General features: G+C 52.7%; 2 protein-coding genes across 3 annotated transcripts; one reads left to right on the forward strand and one right to left on the reverse strand.

Moving 5' to 3' along the window:
- The first annotated feature begins 1,064 nt into the window (after nt 1–1,064).
- On the forward strand, nt 1,065–4,556 carry TP53TG5 (TP53 target 5). The gene is made up of 6 exons (XM_032606062.1): nt 1,065–1,229; nt 1,430–1,560; nt 2,234–2,240; nt 3,045–3,607; nt 3,824–3,945; nt 4,324–4,556. The coding sequence occupies exons 1-6, from the start codon at nt 1,155–1,157 to the stop codon at nt 4,419–4,421; spliced, it is 996 nt and encodes a 331-aa protein (XP_032461953.1). The 5' UTR covers nt 1,065–1,154; the 3' UTR covers nt 4,422–4,556.
- A 4,775-nt stretch (nt 4,557–9,331) lies between these two features.
- SYS1 (SYS1 golgi trafficking protein) lies at nt 9,332–14,496 on the reverse strand. 2 transcript variants are annotated; one of them, XM_032605644.1, is made up of 6 exons: nt 14,436–14,496; nt 13,586–13,825; nt 13,127–13,368; nt 12,584–12,714; nt 11,717–11,784; nt 9,332–10,563 (listed from the first exon to the last, which is right to left on the reverse strand). In XM_032605644.1, exons 2-6 carry the CDS (start codon nt 13,785–13,787, stop codon nt 10,442–10,444), a joined length of 765 nt encoding a protein of 254 aa, XP_032461535.1. In that variant the 5' UTR covers nt 13,788–13,825; nt 14,436–14,496; the 3' UTR covers nt 9,332–10,441. The 2 variants fall into 2 exon arrangements, with proteins under 2 accessions (XP_032461535.1, XP_032461534.1); XM_032605643.1 differs by lacking the exon at nt 12,584–12,714 and having other exon boundaries at nt 13,127–13,389; nt 14,436–14,486.
- Between the last annotated feature and the right edge of the window lie 667 nt (nt 14,497–15,163).

Consider the following 15,163-nt stretch of genomic DNA (forward strand, 5'->3'; position numbering starts at 1 on the left):
TTTCTTACGTCAACATTCATGTTGGAACTACACTTGTTCATCAGTTATAACCATAGGTTGACTATGGATGCAAGAGTCAGACAAAATTCAAGAAAAGTATACTGTAAGAATAAACTGGCTGTACCGAATTCACAATAAAGAGTATTGTAGAATTTTATTAGGTTTCTTTCAGTAAAATTTATGATAAACACACATTCACACACACATATACACACTTTGTTTCAGAGAGCCTATTGTTAAACCTTTACAAGCACACACACTCTCCACTAGAATGTAGGTTCCTTGATGGCAGGAATTGTTTTTTTTTTAATCCAGCGCTTAGAACACACCTAACACGTAGCAGATACACAGTCAACATATGTGACATGAATGAACATTGAGCATAGTTGGGAACCCACGTTTCATGGGTTGACGGTCAGACCTTACATTTCCAGCTCCAACATTATCCAGCTGTGTGGATAAGTTATTTAATTTCTTTGAACCCTGGCTTCTTTATTAAAACAAACAAACAAGCAAACAAAAAGATGGGGGAATCTTCCTACCTCACAGGGAGATGGTGACAACATATGCCTCTGCCTGGCGCCTACCGGGTTTCTCCACAGACAGGAGTTTCCTCCTCACCCTCCACCCCTGCCATCCACATACTCCTCGGAGACTCAGCCCTGCCATTGTCACACATTTCAGTGATGTCACAGCCCCCTCCCTGGGAGCCACAGCACAATCATCCTGATGCCCAGCCTGAGCGCTGGCTGAGCTGAGAGAGGCAGGGGGCAGGCGGTGCCTTGCTCCATCTGTCTCTGAGGCCTCACAGCTCCAGCATGAGTCCATCAGCAAAGAAGAGGCTCAAGAATACAGTGGTTTCCAAGGTTGGATTTGGGACTGGACCCAGTGGGGGTCTCAACAAAGAGTCCAACCATGCCCAGGATGGGGGCCTTCCAGCCTGGGGGGAAGAGGGAGAGGTGAAGGGTGAAGGGAGGTCAGGAGAGTTAGAATGGGCTCCCTGTTTCCACCCCCAAACCAAGGTGACAAAACTCCCAGTCTAGGGTTGGTCACACCAAGCCCAGCCCAATGGAGAGGCATTATGGAGGCGTTCGGGGGGGTTCCTACTGTGTTAGCATTCCCTCTCTCTCTCTCTCTCTCTCTCTCTCTGTCAGATGCAAGATGAGGAACCACGGGACAAGATACAGCAGCCTGTCAGCAAAGTAATTGCGCGGAACCGACTTAAAGTGGTGAGGCGCCCCGTTTTGGTGTCTGCTTAGGAGAGCCTGAGCCCCCATGCAATGTTGCTCCTGGCTGCCAATTCGAGTGACCCGGGAGGAGTCACCTGGCCCTGCCCTGAGCTGAGCTGAGCCAAAGTCCAGGTAGCAGGGTGGGACGCTATCCCAGGAAAGCTGAAGCTTCAGTTTTTCTGGCTCCTCGCCCCTGGCAGGTGCTAAAAAACTTGTCGCTCTTGAAGCTGCTCGAGAGCTCGAACCCTCGGACCCAAGAACTGCATAACCTGGCCAAAAGGTGTTGGAATTCACTGCTCAGAGTTCCGAAGATCCGCAGGGTCTCCTCTGGGTGAGCATGGCCCACCCGCGGCCCCTATCATGGGCCCAATAGCCACCTTTACTAGGAACGGGCACCATGCTAAGGAATTTCGCAACCTGCATTTTGACTAGGCTCTGGCAGAAAGGTAGTTATTTATTAGCCCTATTTTACTGAGGAGCTGAGGCTCAAGAGACGTTGTAACTTGTCCCGTTAACTGGACTGGTAAGTGGCAGAGCTTTGAAGCCGTTCCCAGCTGATATCAGAGCTGTTGTCATGACCCTGGTCACAATAATCCAACCACGGGACTAACCACCACCTGGTGCTCTGAGCACGAGGGGCCACCCCTCCTGCTTCTCCCAAGTCAACATCACGCAGAGATCCACCTGCAAACCAGTCATTCTGCTGAGGCTCAGTTTCCTCACAAGTCACATCAGGATGCTAAGAAAGCTGACATGAGGCACCTGCTAAGTGCCGGGTACCATGCAAAGCATCTTCCCACTTAGTTTATTCTTCACAAAAATCCTATTAGGTAGAAGGAATTACCCCAGTTTTACAGATGAGGAAACTAAGGCTCTGACAGGTTACCTTTCTTGCCCCGAATCACACAGATGGTAAGAGGCAGAAGCAAATGTGAACCCCAGTTTGTCTCCAAAGCCTGTGCTCTCCAAGCCACTCTGCCTCTTCCCTGCCTCCTGCTTTGCAGGACTGTTGTGAGGGTCCTGGGCCTGACACCCAGTGGGCACCCAATCGGCAGTGGCCATTATTATCCATCCTCTGTATTGTCATTATCCTGAGCCTGAGGCCTCTCTCTCTCCACACACACTCAGCTAGGACGGGGGCTGCCACACTGCAGGGGACTCGGTCTACGACAGACACCCCTGGGGAAAGTCTCCTAACCCCTCTAGGTAACTCCACCCCTCTGGCTCCTCCCTCTGAGTTGGCGTCCTCCTCGATGCAGGTGCTCAGGAAACACTGAGCCAAAAGGGTCAGGATCATCTAGTCCCAGAGATTTCCAAGCCTTTTTAAAGCAGCAGAGCCTCTCTTCAAATTTCCGTCCCCAAGCCCCAACTGTGTCATTGGAGGGAAGCTATCCTGCCCCTCACCCTGCCCCTCCAGGGGTGGGGGGTGGTCATTTGAGATACTTTCTAAGATTTCTTGGAACACAATTTGAAAACAAAAAAAAAAAACCCAAAAACAAAACACTGGACCAGTCCACTCCATCAATTGAAATCCAAACAAAACACTGGACCAGTCCACTCCATCAATTGAAATCCAAAGAGGCAGAGCCCTAACCTAGTGGCCGAGGCAGGCAATGTATATTTCTAGGCGTCCTAACTACTAGCCATTGCCTCAGGCCTTTCCAACCTCTCACATCCCTTCTGCCAGGACTTATCACCACACCCCCTGCCCCCAGGAACAAGACCTCTGAGTGGTGGAGAAGCTTCTTTTCAGGCCCTCTCTAGCTTTCCTGACAGGCTCCCTGAGCTGACTGCAGAACCGCTGTCTCGGTCTAGCAGGAGGACCAGGACCTTGGTCTTGCTCTGTTGACTGCCGCTCCTCTCCCTGCCAGCCACGAAGACGTCTGGGATACAGTAGAACAAAATAACAAAGATCTTCAGGAGGCTGGGTGTCCCAACAAGAAACTGGACTCCAAGAAATCAGAGTCCCTGAGGGAGCCTGAGGACCCGGAGCAGTCAAGGCCCAAGGCGGCACTGCGGGAGGGGCACAGGGCACAGCAAGCAGTGCCGCACGAGGAGGAGTGGCCGGAGCCTGAGGTCCCCGTGACGTCAAAGGGTCGTGGCCGGCCCACTGGCCCTGGAGCCCAGGAGCGGCAATCACCCACTGCGGACCCCCGGATCGTCTTCCTGAAGACCCACCAGTACAGACCTCCCGTGGAGGACATGAAACAGCTGGACATAGCAGACCAGTGGATCTGGTGTGAGGGGCTGCCCACACGAGTCCACCTCCCAGGGCCCCGGGTGATGTGCAGACCATCCGCCCTGCGCTGGGTCAAGCGCTGCTGCACCCGCCTCTGCTCGGCATCACTTGAGCTGCCAATGGTCCGTCCATACAAGCTGTGACAATGCCACTGCCAGGCTAGGGTGAGACACAAGCCCCAAGCCAGGCCCTGAGCTGGGCCCAGAGTCAGAGGGCTTAGGATCCAGAGTCTTGGGGGCTGTGGCTGGCAGTGCTGGGAGGCCCTACCTTCATGCCCAGAGAGGGAAGCCCAGAGAGGCGGAAGCCATTGACCAAGTCCACACAGCAGGGCAGTGGCCAGGCTGGGTCCTCTCAGGACCCAAGTAGGGGCTCTGGGGAAGGAGGGCACTGGGAGTGTGGTTCTGAGGTGGGTCATCCACTGCCTGGAGGCCTCAGGAGGGGCCATCTGCTATGGCTCAGAATCTCACAGAAGTCCGAGTGAGTTTAGGGACTTCCAAATGTGGGGCTAAGGGGAGGGGGCGTGGTCAAGTAAGGCTCTTCTGCATCTCATCCCCTCTTAGATAAACTCTGCATTTGTTTTATTTATTCGTGCCTCAAATAAGACCTACTCTGAACAAAAGTTCCTTAGCAAAAGAAAAAGTAGAAATACTCCAGCCCCTCCACTGAGGTCCCAAGAAAGGAAGGGGGTGATGGGCCTGGGGGTCCAGCTGAATGGGAAGCTGCCCCTTCAGCAAACCGGGCATCGCCAATCTGCCAGACACCGCAGCGCCCTGGTCCCCGAGCCCTCTCCCTGGACGCCAGCGCCCTCTGGGGGCGGTCTTAGCTCCTAACTGACGCTGAGGTCTCTGCTCGCAGGTGTGAACTTGGGAGCCAGAGGTGTGCGGAGAGGGCGGAGATCGCGCAACCATCTCAACGGGAGGGATGGGCGGGAAAATTCGCGAGTCTACAAATAAAATCTCCCATATGGCGCTGAAGAATACTGCCGCTGGCTCTGCCTCTTTATCTGGGGCTGGAGGAAAGAGGCCCTCCGCGGAGGTAAGGTGGGGGAGTGGGGAAGAGTGTGAATCACGACTTCAGGTTAATTCCACTCCATCCCCAGGTCCCTACGGTCAGTGTAGAAGCCGTAACAAAGAAGCAAGCGGGCTGCTCCCCTCCCCCGCCTCTGCAAGCTGGCCTCCTGAGCGGTGCTCTCCATGAAGTCATAGAAGGGGGGCGTTGGTTGTGCGCTTCCTGGGTGCCAGGTGCCTCACAATGGCCCTGCAGGCCAAGGAGAGGAGGAAACCACCGCGGCGCCGAGAAGCTAAGGTCTTGCGCAGGCTCACGCCGCTGGGAAGTGGCACAGCAAGAACTCTAATCTAGGTCTCCTGGCTGCTCCCCGTTCCATTTCCCGAAGAAGGGGGAAAGGTGCAACTCAGCATCCAGCCCGTCACGCACGTGCATTGCGCCCTGATTATCACGGCTCCGGGTGTCAATAATAAATGCCAGCCGGAAATGTGAAATGTGTCCCGCCTGGGTCACGGAAAGCACCGAGTCAGGCGGGGAACTGGTACTTCGTCCTGCTGCTCCCGTGGGACACAGCGCGTCCATCCTCCAACCCCGAGTCCGGTAGGAGCCACAGGGCCCTGAATATGCAGTTGGGGAGAGGAAAACAGAGGGGGCCCAGGCTTTCTCTGCACAAAGACTATGATCCTGGTCCTCCGTATTCCCCTGGAGACAGGCTGTGTGCAGCGGGCGCCCGCGGGAGAGCAGCAGAGCCATCGAGGGGCGCAGAGCCTTCCACCCTCACTCCCAGGGAGCCAGGACACTGATGGAGATCCTCAGATTGGGAGGGAGAGAGAAGGATGGGAAAGGCTCCCGCTAAACCGGCCGGCTCGCACCCCTCCTCTCCACTGGGGCTCAGCACCCTGACTGAGCATCCGCCAGGAGGCCGCCAGCGGAAACCGGGCCGCGAGAACAGCCTGAGCGGGGCCTGGCGCTGGACCGCTCTGCACCGCACTGCTCAGCCTCGGGAATGGCGACCTAACGCCCCTCGCAGCGCGCTCCCTACTTGCGGCCACCCAGGCGCGGCGCTCCCGTCCCGAGCACCCCACCCCGCCCCCTCCGCGCAACCTCCACTCCCGTAACCTTCACTTCAAGCTGTCTTCCCGCGAAGCTTGCAATCCAGCCCATTTCCTGGGTAGTCTCCATTTCGGTTCCCTTGCTGGGCATCATCAATCACATCAACCTTCTACTCGATCTTTCCTCCCAAGCACCTTCCGTTCCATCAACCTTCAAGTAAAGTTCTGTCCAGCGTGCTCTAGCAGCGGGCGATTAGGGCAGGGCACTCCCAAACAAAAAGCCAAACCCTGTGTGTGTGGTGGTGGTGGGGGGCATGCACTAGTCTTCATGGGAACCTTCCCCGGGGAGCCCCAAGTGGGGGCCCGAATGGCCTGAGCCTAGGCGAGGTTGGCAACTTCTGCTTTGCCCAATTGGGAGCCAGAGCTGGGCCCCAGCTGCCCACGGGCAATGCCATCAAGTGAGCAGACAGAAGCCTGTGTGCCTAGGCTGGGACCCAGCGTGGCCAGGGTGCCGCTGGGGAAGCAAGGATGCAGGCCTCATGCATGTGAATGACTCCCAGCAGTGCGCTCCTTCCGGCCTTATCCCTTCCACCTGCTGGCATTAGGCTCAGGCAACCTGCCTCCCATAATCCCAGAACTAGGGTCTCCCCACTACCATTCTCCCATTGTTTAACCACTTCAACCCGAGGCCCCTCTTCAGGGCTCAGTCAGATCCTGATTTGGGCAGGATGCTGCAACCCATAATCTCAGACATAAGAGACCGCAGGGGAAGTGGCTCCCTAACAGTTAGCTGGGGGAAATTTTTTAATGTTTGAATTTTAACAAGTCACACGACCTCTCAGAGCCTATTCCATCTGTTTATTAAAAGAGGGATACTAATAGCCATTCCAGAGGGCTTTGGGCACATCAGGCTTGATGTAGTTGAAACCAGTTTGTGGGACGTTGAACATTCGGCCTTTCTTCCAGGCCTCCTTGCTGTAATAAAGCCAGTACTGGCGCTGTTTCTCACTTATGAGCAGCTGCCTAACTGCCCACCTTTCGGGAACCAGCTGCTTGTTTCAAAAGCCAATCTTATGTTCATTCACAAAACAGCATCTGGATCCCGGAGACTGTCCCTCTCCCAATCTGGGCCATGTACCACTTAAACATGATTGGTATATGAATGGGGATGAGGTTGCTGAGGCAGACAGGCCCAGCTTCTTATCAGCTGTTTGATGCTGGGGAAAGCTGTTTACTCCTAAGCCTCAGTTTCATTGTCTGCAAAATGGGGAAAACGGTGGTGCCTATCTCATTGGGTTAAGTTAGAAACATAAATCACTTTACAGTGCATGGCACGTAGGAGCTCAATGCTTGGTGGCTGTACCTAGGTCATGGGCAAGCCTGTCCCCCACCTAACAGTTGAGGCTTTGAAGAAAGGTATCTCCTCTGTAAAATGGGAAGGGGGCAGCCGTCCCATAATTCTAACTGCTTAGATTCATGGATCACTTTCTTACAGGTCAGGCACAGCACTAAATGCTTTACATTATGACATCTCACTGAATCCTCACAAAAACTCAGGGAAGTTCAACCCGGAAAAGGTTAAGTAGCTTATCCAAGGGCTCAGAGCTGGTAATGGGACTCCAGGACTTAACCTTGCACTCCATTGCAGCTCTCTAAAGCCTTCTAACATTGGGCCCCTAGAAGTCTCCCTGGCTTGGCCAGGTAGGCAGGTCAGGGATTAAAACTCTCAGCTCCCTCTACTCCCCTTGTTTCAATGTTGTTCTACCATCCTTTGCTACTTTCCTACAGAAAACCTCAAGCACGCAGTAGCTCTTAATTCCCTCTCCACAAAGAACCTCTCTTGTGCCCAGAACTGGCCTCTCCTTCCCCTGCCCCTGAGGCTGTAGTCCCTGGGTTACAGGCTGACTGCCCCCGGGGACTGCGAGAAGGAAGCTACCCTGATCTGGGAGTTGTTGAAGAGAGTCTAAGACTCTGCTTCCAGGGGAACTTAACCTGTTTGAGCTGTGCCTCACGTAAGACTCACGGGGACCTGGAGCTTCCCGCCTCACTGGTGCCTGCTGGCTGCCATTCTGACCCCCACGTGGCTCTGATCTGGACAGGCTTGCCTAGAACTACGGGTTAGAGGCACCCTCTGAGCTAGACATCCCTTTCTCCTTTCCCGTCCTTCTTGCGGGTTATAAACTATTCTGAGCACCAGCTATGCACTAGTCTCCACTTGTCTCTCCAAATGGTAGTGGACGGGATGGGGCGGGGCGGGGCAGGGGGGCGCGTCTAGACGTCAGACCCCTAGAAAGTCAAGAGCTACACCAACTCAGTGGTAGGGTGGCGGTAACTTTCGGATCTAGGTACTTTCCTTTAACCTTTGGAAATAAAAATATTTCCAGCATTCCTATGTTCACTTGGAAATCTGTGGCCATATTTAATGTACTGCCTATCGGTTTTTCTTGGAAAGCAAGTAATATTTACACAGTTTACATCCTTAGTATTTAAAACAATACAGTAGGATGAGAAAGTATGATTATAAGGTGCAGATTGTTTAACCACTAAGAACTTAAACATCTTTAACTATTAATCTCTTCAGAATGAGTTTATTAATGTCACTACCAGAACCCAAATCCTGGCTCTGCCAGCTCCTAACATGTAACCTTGGGCAAGTTCCTTAGTTTCCTCATCTGTAAGATACAGGTGATGCTATTTCCTACTTCAGAGGGTTGCTGTGAGGATTAAGTGAGCAAGGAGGTGCAGAGCACTCAGTCTACTGCTGGACATCTCTTTAGGAAGCACTCAGTGGATGTTATTTATCACTTCCATTGCCCAGTCCTCTCTGGAACTTGCCTCTAGACACTGCTTTGTCACTTCAGAATTCATAAAAATCTCAGGAAACTCACATATTTTTGACCCCCAACTGTCATTCAGCTTAGTCATGATATTATTAAAAAACAAAAAACCCCCACCTTGGCTCCCCTGACCTTTGGCAGTTTTCATAAATCCAGCTGACACTCAAGGGACAGAGATCTGTCACCGAAGATGTGCAGGACAGCACCAGCCTTTGTGGGAAACTCCCAAAGAGGTGTGCCAACACAGCTGGAGCTACCACCACCAGAGCTGGCCACGGGAGCCTGCGGCCCCACGACGTGAGTGCTCTGAGGCTTGCCTCAGAACAAAGTTAGTTACCTGCCTTAGAGTCTGGGGGGAAATCCATCCACCCGGGGGAAGCCATTTCAGCTGGTCATACCTCCTGGACCCCGCAGCCAGGATTAGAATCCCATTAACCACCTGCTTCCTCCCAGCTTGGCTAGAGTTCCCTGAGTTACTGAGGTGCCTCACCCGAGCATCTTCCCAGCCTCTGCCCAGGCATGTTCACTCTTAAACCTTCATCCTGTCGGCCTCAACTTCCTATTCTGCAGGGCTGGGAGCCAGGAGGCTAGAAAGGCTTCCTGGGGAGATGGCAAAAGTCCCCAACTGTGTAGCCCTAACACTGAAAGCTGAGCACTGACAGCTCTCTCAGGCAGGCTCTGGAGGACCCAAAGGGGAGCAGCAATGGTTTCCAGGCAGAAATGGGTCTAGACCAGGGCATTCCACTGGGCACGTTCAGAAGTCACTGGCAAATGGCAAGGGTACCCTGAGAGTCATGGCAGTTCACCCAAGGCGTGGCGGAGAAGGCCGCAGGCGGGGGTGGGACACAGGTGTCCCCGGCACTTAGTGTTTTAACCAGTTGGAGGAATACTCGGGTTCAGGAAAAAAAGAAGGTGGCCTAATCATTCTGTATAGCTCCCGAGCACAGCATTACAAAATAGGCACAGGCAGAACCGTGGAAAATACTGTATTCATGTACACGGGAAGGGCGGCTGTAAGCCCCTCACAGAGGACACTCCACCCCGAAGAAAACTCTTAGTAGCAAATCCCTATCTCCCTCGGCACTGTCAAGCGCACCTCAAGCTGGAAGGCTGGGCTTCCTGTGTCTGGGCGCCCACTGTACCCTTCGCACTGTGTAATTCCAAACAAGGCGGGAAAAGGGAACTATTGCCAGAACGGAGGTCCGTGGGAGCTGGGATGCCCGGTCATTCCTAGAGAACAGGCAGTGACTCTAGTTCGAGGGTTAGATGGGGAGCGACGCTAAGATTCTTCTCTGGGTCCTACGGCCTGCTATGTTGAAAGCTGGCAGCAGTGTGGAGGCCCAGTAGAGAGAACCGGAAGAAAGTCAGTCACGGGTTCACTGGTGTACACACACGTGTGTGTAGCAGGACACAGGTTGTGCGTTTTCTTTCTGCTTGATGCCTCCACCTGCCATCCTCTCACTGACAGCAGCCTGCTACTTTGCGCCTACATCTTTCTGTGGCTCTGGATCCAGAAACCCAGTGTTGCTCCAAACAGAACAGCTGCAGTCCAGCAGCACAGCAAAGCTAACAGCTGTCCCAGGGAGGTAAGACAGGTGGCTAGAAGAGTGGTGCGCTGTGATCAGATACCCTTGATTATTTTTTTTTTTTCCTTTTTAAAATAACAGGCTGGTGACAGGTATGGTGGCTCAAGAGTGGCATGGTTCTGATTCTGTTATTACCCTGAAAGAGGTCCCCCTTGCCGACCTCCCAGATACCAAGGCTTCAGTGAACGGAGGCCGTTCTTGCAGCTGTGATCCTGCCTGCTACCTGCCTTCTTGACGGGGCCTCACTGTCTCTCCCACACCAACAGAGACTTCACATTTCCCGGGTTCCTCTCAGGCCTGGGCTGGACCTCATCTCGACAGTCGGAGCAGCCCAAGGTGTCAAGTGCCCAGCTGGGTGTCCAAAGGACCTGACTCTAGACACTGGACTTCGGGGCTGAGTTGAGGGGGATCTCCTTGAGCTCCGACCGCATGCACAGGTACTCCCCGATGACAGCCATGAGTGCAATGCACACGGCCTGGACCAGCCACCAGGTCAGCGCCGAGGGGAAACGGGAGCTGTAGAACCAGCAGCCCAGGAGGTGAAAGAAATGGACAGTGACAGTGAAATCCAGACACTGCTTCCCTCGCCGGATGAAGTACAGCAAGCCCAGGGCACTGTGGGGAGAGGACAGCAGTGAGTTGTCACTGGGTTGTCCTGATCTTAGATTAGGTTATTTGGGGGAGCAGGAACAATTAGGATGACAGCATAGTGGTCAGAAGCGAGCGAGAGAAGCGGGAGGCAGGGGTTACATTATCAGATGCCCAGAGGAACCTGCCAGGTGATGCTGAGAGTGGATCAGGCTGGGGAGAAGTAAAAGTACGAGCTTGATGATCAATGCAGCTGCCACTCAAAGGGATCCCAGCGACTGGCAGACACTGTGGCAGCATGAAGCATACATGTTTCATCTAAAGTGGGGCCTGCAGCTAGGCAAGTCACCATGCTGGAATGCTGGCCTGGAATCAATCGATCATCCCATTTTTTAAGAGAAGCCAGAAATCTGTATTTTTTAACATAAAATATCCTGATTTTCAACTACGTGAAAAAAGTCTTAAGCACCCTGCATGGGTTGACAACTGTGTAAGCCAAACAGAACATATCTGGGAGCCAAATTCAGGTCGAAGTCACCCCACCAGTTTTCAACCTCCAGTGTAAGGTCAAGAACAGTAATGTGAAAGGCATCGTTCTAAGTACCTCCTGTGAATTAACTCATGTAACCCTTACCACCATGAGGTGGGTAATATTATTAGCCTGATTTTACTGATGAGGAAACTGGGGCTTAGACAGATTAACTTGTCCACAGTCACTAGACTAGTGGTAAAGCTGAGAGTCAAAGCCAAGTGAGTCGGCTTCCAGAGCCTAAGCTCTTAATCACTTCCCTAAACCACCTCTCAGACAAAGCCCTCAGGGTACAGATGAGGACCCAAGGCCTAGAGAGAAGGGAAGGAACTTGGCCAATGGCACATGGGCCAAGAACAGACTGACTCCCAGTGCAATCCTTTCCTCATCTGATTCCACATCAGGGAAGTGATCTGAGATGAAAGCTGTCCCAAGGCAGCATGCACAGAGTGACGTAAGAGCTTTCCAGCTAAGTTAAAACAGCGATCAAAGAAACCCTATAGTGGAGCCAGCCCCAGAACTGGCCTCTGCCACCCATTTTAGTCCACCACTGCCCAGGAACAAGTGCCAGCCTGTTTCATGTCCGAATTTAGGAAGTTAGTTCCAGTGCTAAGACCCCAAAAGCTGGATAGCAAAACTGGTGATACTCACCAGGTGAGGGCGTTGAGGACGAAGGACATCGTGGAGAGCCGGCCCGGAGGGGTGGAAAAGCCCAGGATCTGAGGGGGAATCACAAATGGAAATATGCTGGAGAAGTGACCTGGCAGAGCCCCAGGCTCCAGGACCCCAGCAGCCCCGCTCAGGAACAAACATCATTCCAGGACCACAGAAGCCAACAGGCCTCTTCATCTGCATGGCAGCCTACTTCCACCAAGCTGCTTTTACAGACATCCACCACTGTATCTCATCTGACCCCTCACAGCAGCCGGGAAGGGATCATTATCCTCATTTTACAAAGGAGGAATAAAAATTCAAAGAAGTTAAGTCACCTGCCCAAAGTGACAGGGTAAATAAACAGCAAAAAACAGTTAGAACGGGGTTCAGCAAGGCTCCTAAGAAGGTACTGCTAGGCACCTGGTGGGTGAGTGACCTCCACCACTGTCCATACGGTACTATCCGATACCAAACACCTGCACACTTTCAGCTTTCAAAGGCCTTGACGTTCACTATCTCATATCCTCACAACAACCTCATAAAGCTATTACTGTTGTTACTGTTACCTCTTTTTGGATAATAACTTGCTCATTATTACCTTTTTTTGGATAATAACCTGCCTAAGGGCTACATAGAGAATAAGCAGCAGGAGGAAAGATTCCATTCCAGATCTCCTGGCTCCAAGAACTGTGCTTATTACCATATACCACAGCTGCCTCTCTGAAGCAAAACACCTCTCCACCCTCCCGTTACACCTTATAAGGCACTTTCTTACTCCTAGGCCCCTCTGGCCCTCATAACATTTTGCTGAGAATTATTCTATTCCAGAAGAGGACACAGGCTCAGTAAGATAAAGCAACTTGCCCCAAATCCCACAGCTGGGTATGTTTCAGCATACATTGGACACGAAGCGTTTCTGAATCCAAAGCCAGGCTCTCTGTACTGCAGTCCACGACCTCTATGCCAGCGGTCTCATGATTTTGCAGACAGGAAAACTGAGGTTCAGAGAGATGACAACACTCGCCCCAGGTCACACAGCTAGTACATGGAACTTAGAGACCTGACTCCAAAGTCCAGGAAGTTCCCATTATACTCCGTGAATGCTCTTTTATCCATCCCCCCGTCCCCAGTTTGGCACCCGAGAATCTGGGGCTCAGAGAAGTGAAGTCACTTTTTCAGTGTCAGAAAGGAGATGTATCAGGTTGCCTGGAACGCAGGCCCCTTCCTTTGTACTAATCTGCCTCCCTGTCATTCCATTTTATGGATAGGGCAGCCGAGGCTCAGAAAGGTGATATCCCTTTCCCAGGGCCACAAAGCGAGAAGGTGGCCCAGCCAGGTCTAGAGCCCAGTAGTGTCAGACCACCCGGTGAGGCCGAGACGCCGCCCGCGCCGGCCCGGGGACCATACCTCGGCGTCGAACATCTGGTCCAGCGAGGGGCTGCTGCGCACCAGCCCGTCCACCAGCGCCAGCCACAGGCCCAGCGAGCCGTAATACACGGTCTGCATGAGGACGATCTGCGACAGGATCAGCAACGGGTCCCACACGTAGCTGCGGAACTGGCCCGCCATGCCGGCCCGCGGGGCCCGGCCGCCGCCCGGGCCTGGGTCAGCGCCACCGCCGCGCCATGGGCCCCGGGCCGCCCCGGCACCTGAGAGGACACACGCCGGGCCTCAGCCCGCCGGCCGTCACCATGGCAACGTCGCCCAGTCGGGAGGAGGGACTGGGACCGAGGGGGCGAGCCCATTCCGGGAGTTGGGGGGGAGGCCGGGGCGGACAGACCCATTCCCGGAGTGAGGGGAAATCCTGCCCGTTCCAGCAGCTGGTTGGGCCCCGCTCGTACTCGAGCTCCTGTGGGGTTCACTCACCGGGTGACGGACTCGAAGATCGAAGCTTCCGAGTGCAGCCCAGCCTCACCGACTGGCCCCCGGAACGGTGCTGACAGGCAGGACCATGGAGGAGAGGCCCTACCGGCCTAGAGAGGCAAAGCTCCAGCTGCTGCAGCGACTGTAGCCGCTGCGTAGGAAGGAAGCGTTTCCGGGGACAGCGGTGGAGGGGCGGGGCTGACATTGCGCCGGCGTAGCGGGTGCAGTCTTCGGTTGAGCCACCTAAATGAGAGTAGGGAAGCCCGAACGCGAAGTTTGCACATGCGCAGAAGTAAGAATGAAGGCGAACGGAAGTAGGGCACCAGAACGGTAGAGCTAGGGTGCCCTCTAGAGGGAAATCTTGAAGAAAAGGAGGACGGCTAGGGTAGAAGATAGACGAGGGGTCAAGGGCGAGGGAAAGATGTTTGGGAATTAACGAGGTGATAACGTCGACTCTGTTTTCAGCCTAGATTCCCAACGTTTTCTTTCTCCTAGTTAAATCCTGGGATAACTTGAAATGAACTTGCCAGCAATTCCACACATGATTTTGCCACTGTTTCTGGGTTACAGTTGGTAAAACTAAGGGCCAGAGAAGGAAAGGAATATACTGTCTCAAAGACATAGAATTAGTGGCAGTCAGAATTAGAGTTCAGGCATTTCCAATACCACAGCACTGATTTCGTGCCCTACTGAGTGCCAGGAAAATTTGCACACTTTCGAATGAGACAGCCCCTGCCCTCAGACACAACCTAACTGTATTAGAAGGCAGAGTAGTGGGTGTTTTATAATGTGGATATCCATTTATATATATATATTTAAAATGGGGTAAAAAGCCCAGGTTCTGAAGTCATACCTGGGAGCAGATCCCGATGCTGCCTGCCGCCATAGCTGTTTCTCTCTGCCTTCTCTTCTGAGTCCAAATAGTGTGGACAGTCAGTAAATATGTGCTGAATGAGTCAGGAATAGAGAAAGGGCAACAGCAAGTTGATGAGTCATTTCACTCCTGCCTCAGCCGACCGAAACCCATCGATTTCCTTGATCCTAGGTTCTCCTTCTCCGGAATGGAAAGAAGGGAAGTAACTGGTTCCAGGAAGAGTCCAGGTTTTCTAGCCTGCTCTACTAGCTGTGTGATTAGCAAGCCACTTTCTTCTTTAAACCTCAGCTTCCCTGTTTATGAAATGAGGAGTTAGACAAGATTAATGTTTTCCATCATTTAATCTACCCTCCACTAATTATTTTCCCATTAAAAAAAGCTTATCAAAGACCTATGTAACTTGCCAATCAGAACTTCTGAACAGCATGTGTTAGCCATGTTATCACCTTGAGTTGTTACAATTCCAGACAAAGGTAAAGAAACCTGAGACGCTATCAAGAGTAAGTGTGTGATTTCCCTTATCGTTTGGAAATATTATAAACAGTTCACTTGGACTCCAGCTTGGAAGTCATTAAGGCTCAAAGATTTCTGAGGTGATTTCCAGTTCAACTATTCTTTTAGGCACCTCATTTCAGCTCACCAAATCTCTCTGGTGTATTAATGACTCACATGATCTAGTGCTTCTGAGAAAACATCTTCTGTTTATT

Source organism: Phocoena sinus, chromosome 15 (assembly GCF_008692025.1).
Source record: "Phocoena sinus isolate mPhoSin1 chromosome 15, mPhoSin1.pri, whole genome shotgun sequence".
Classification (NCBI taxonomy): Eukaryota; Metazoa; Chordata; class Mammalia; order Artiodactyla; family Phocoenidae; genus Phocoena; species Phocoena sinus.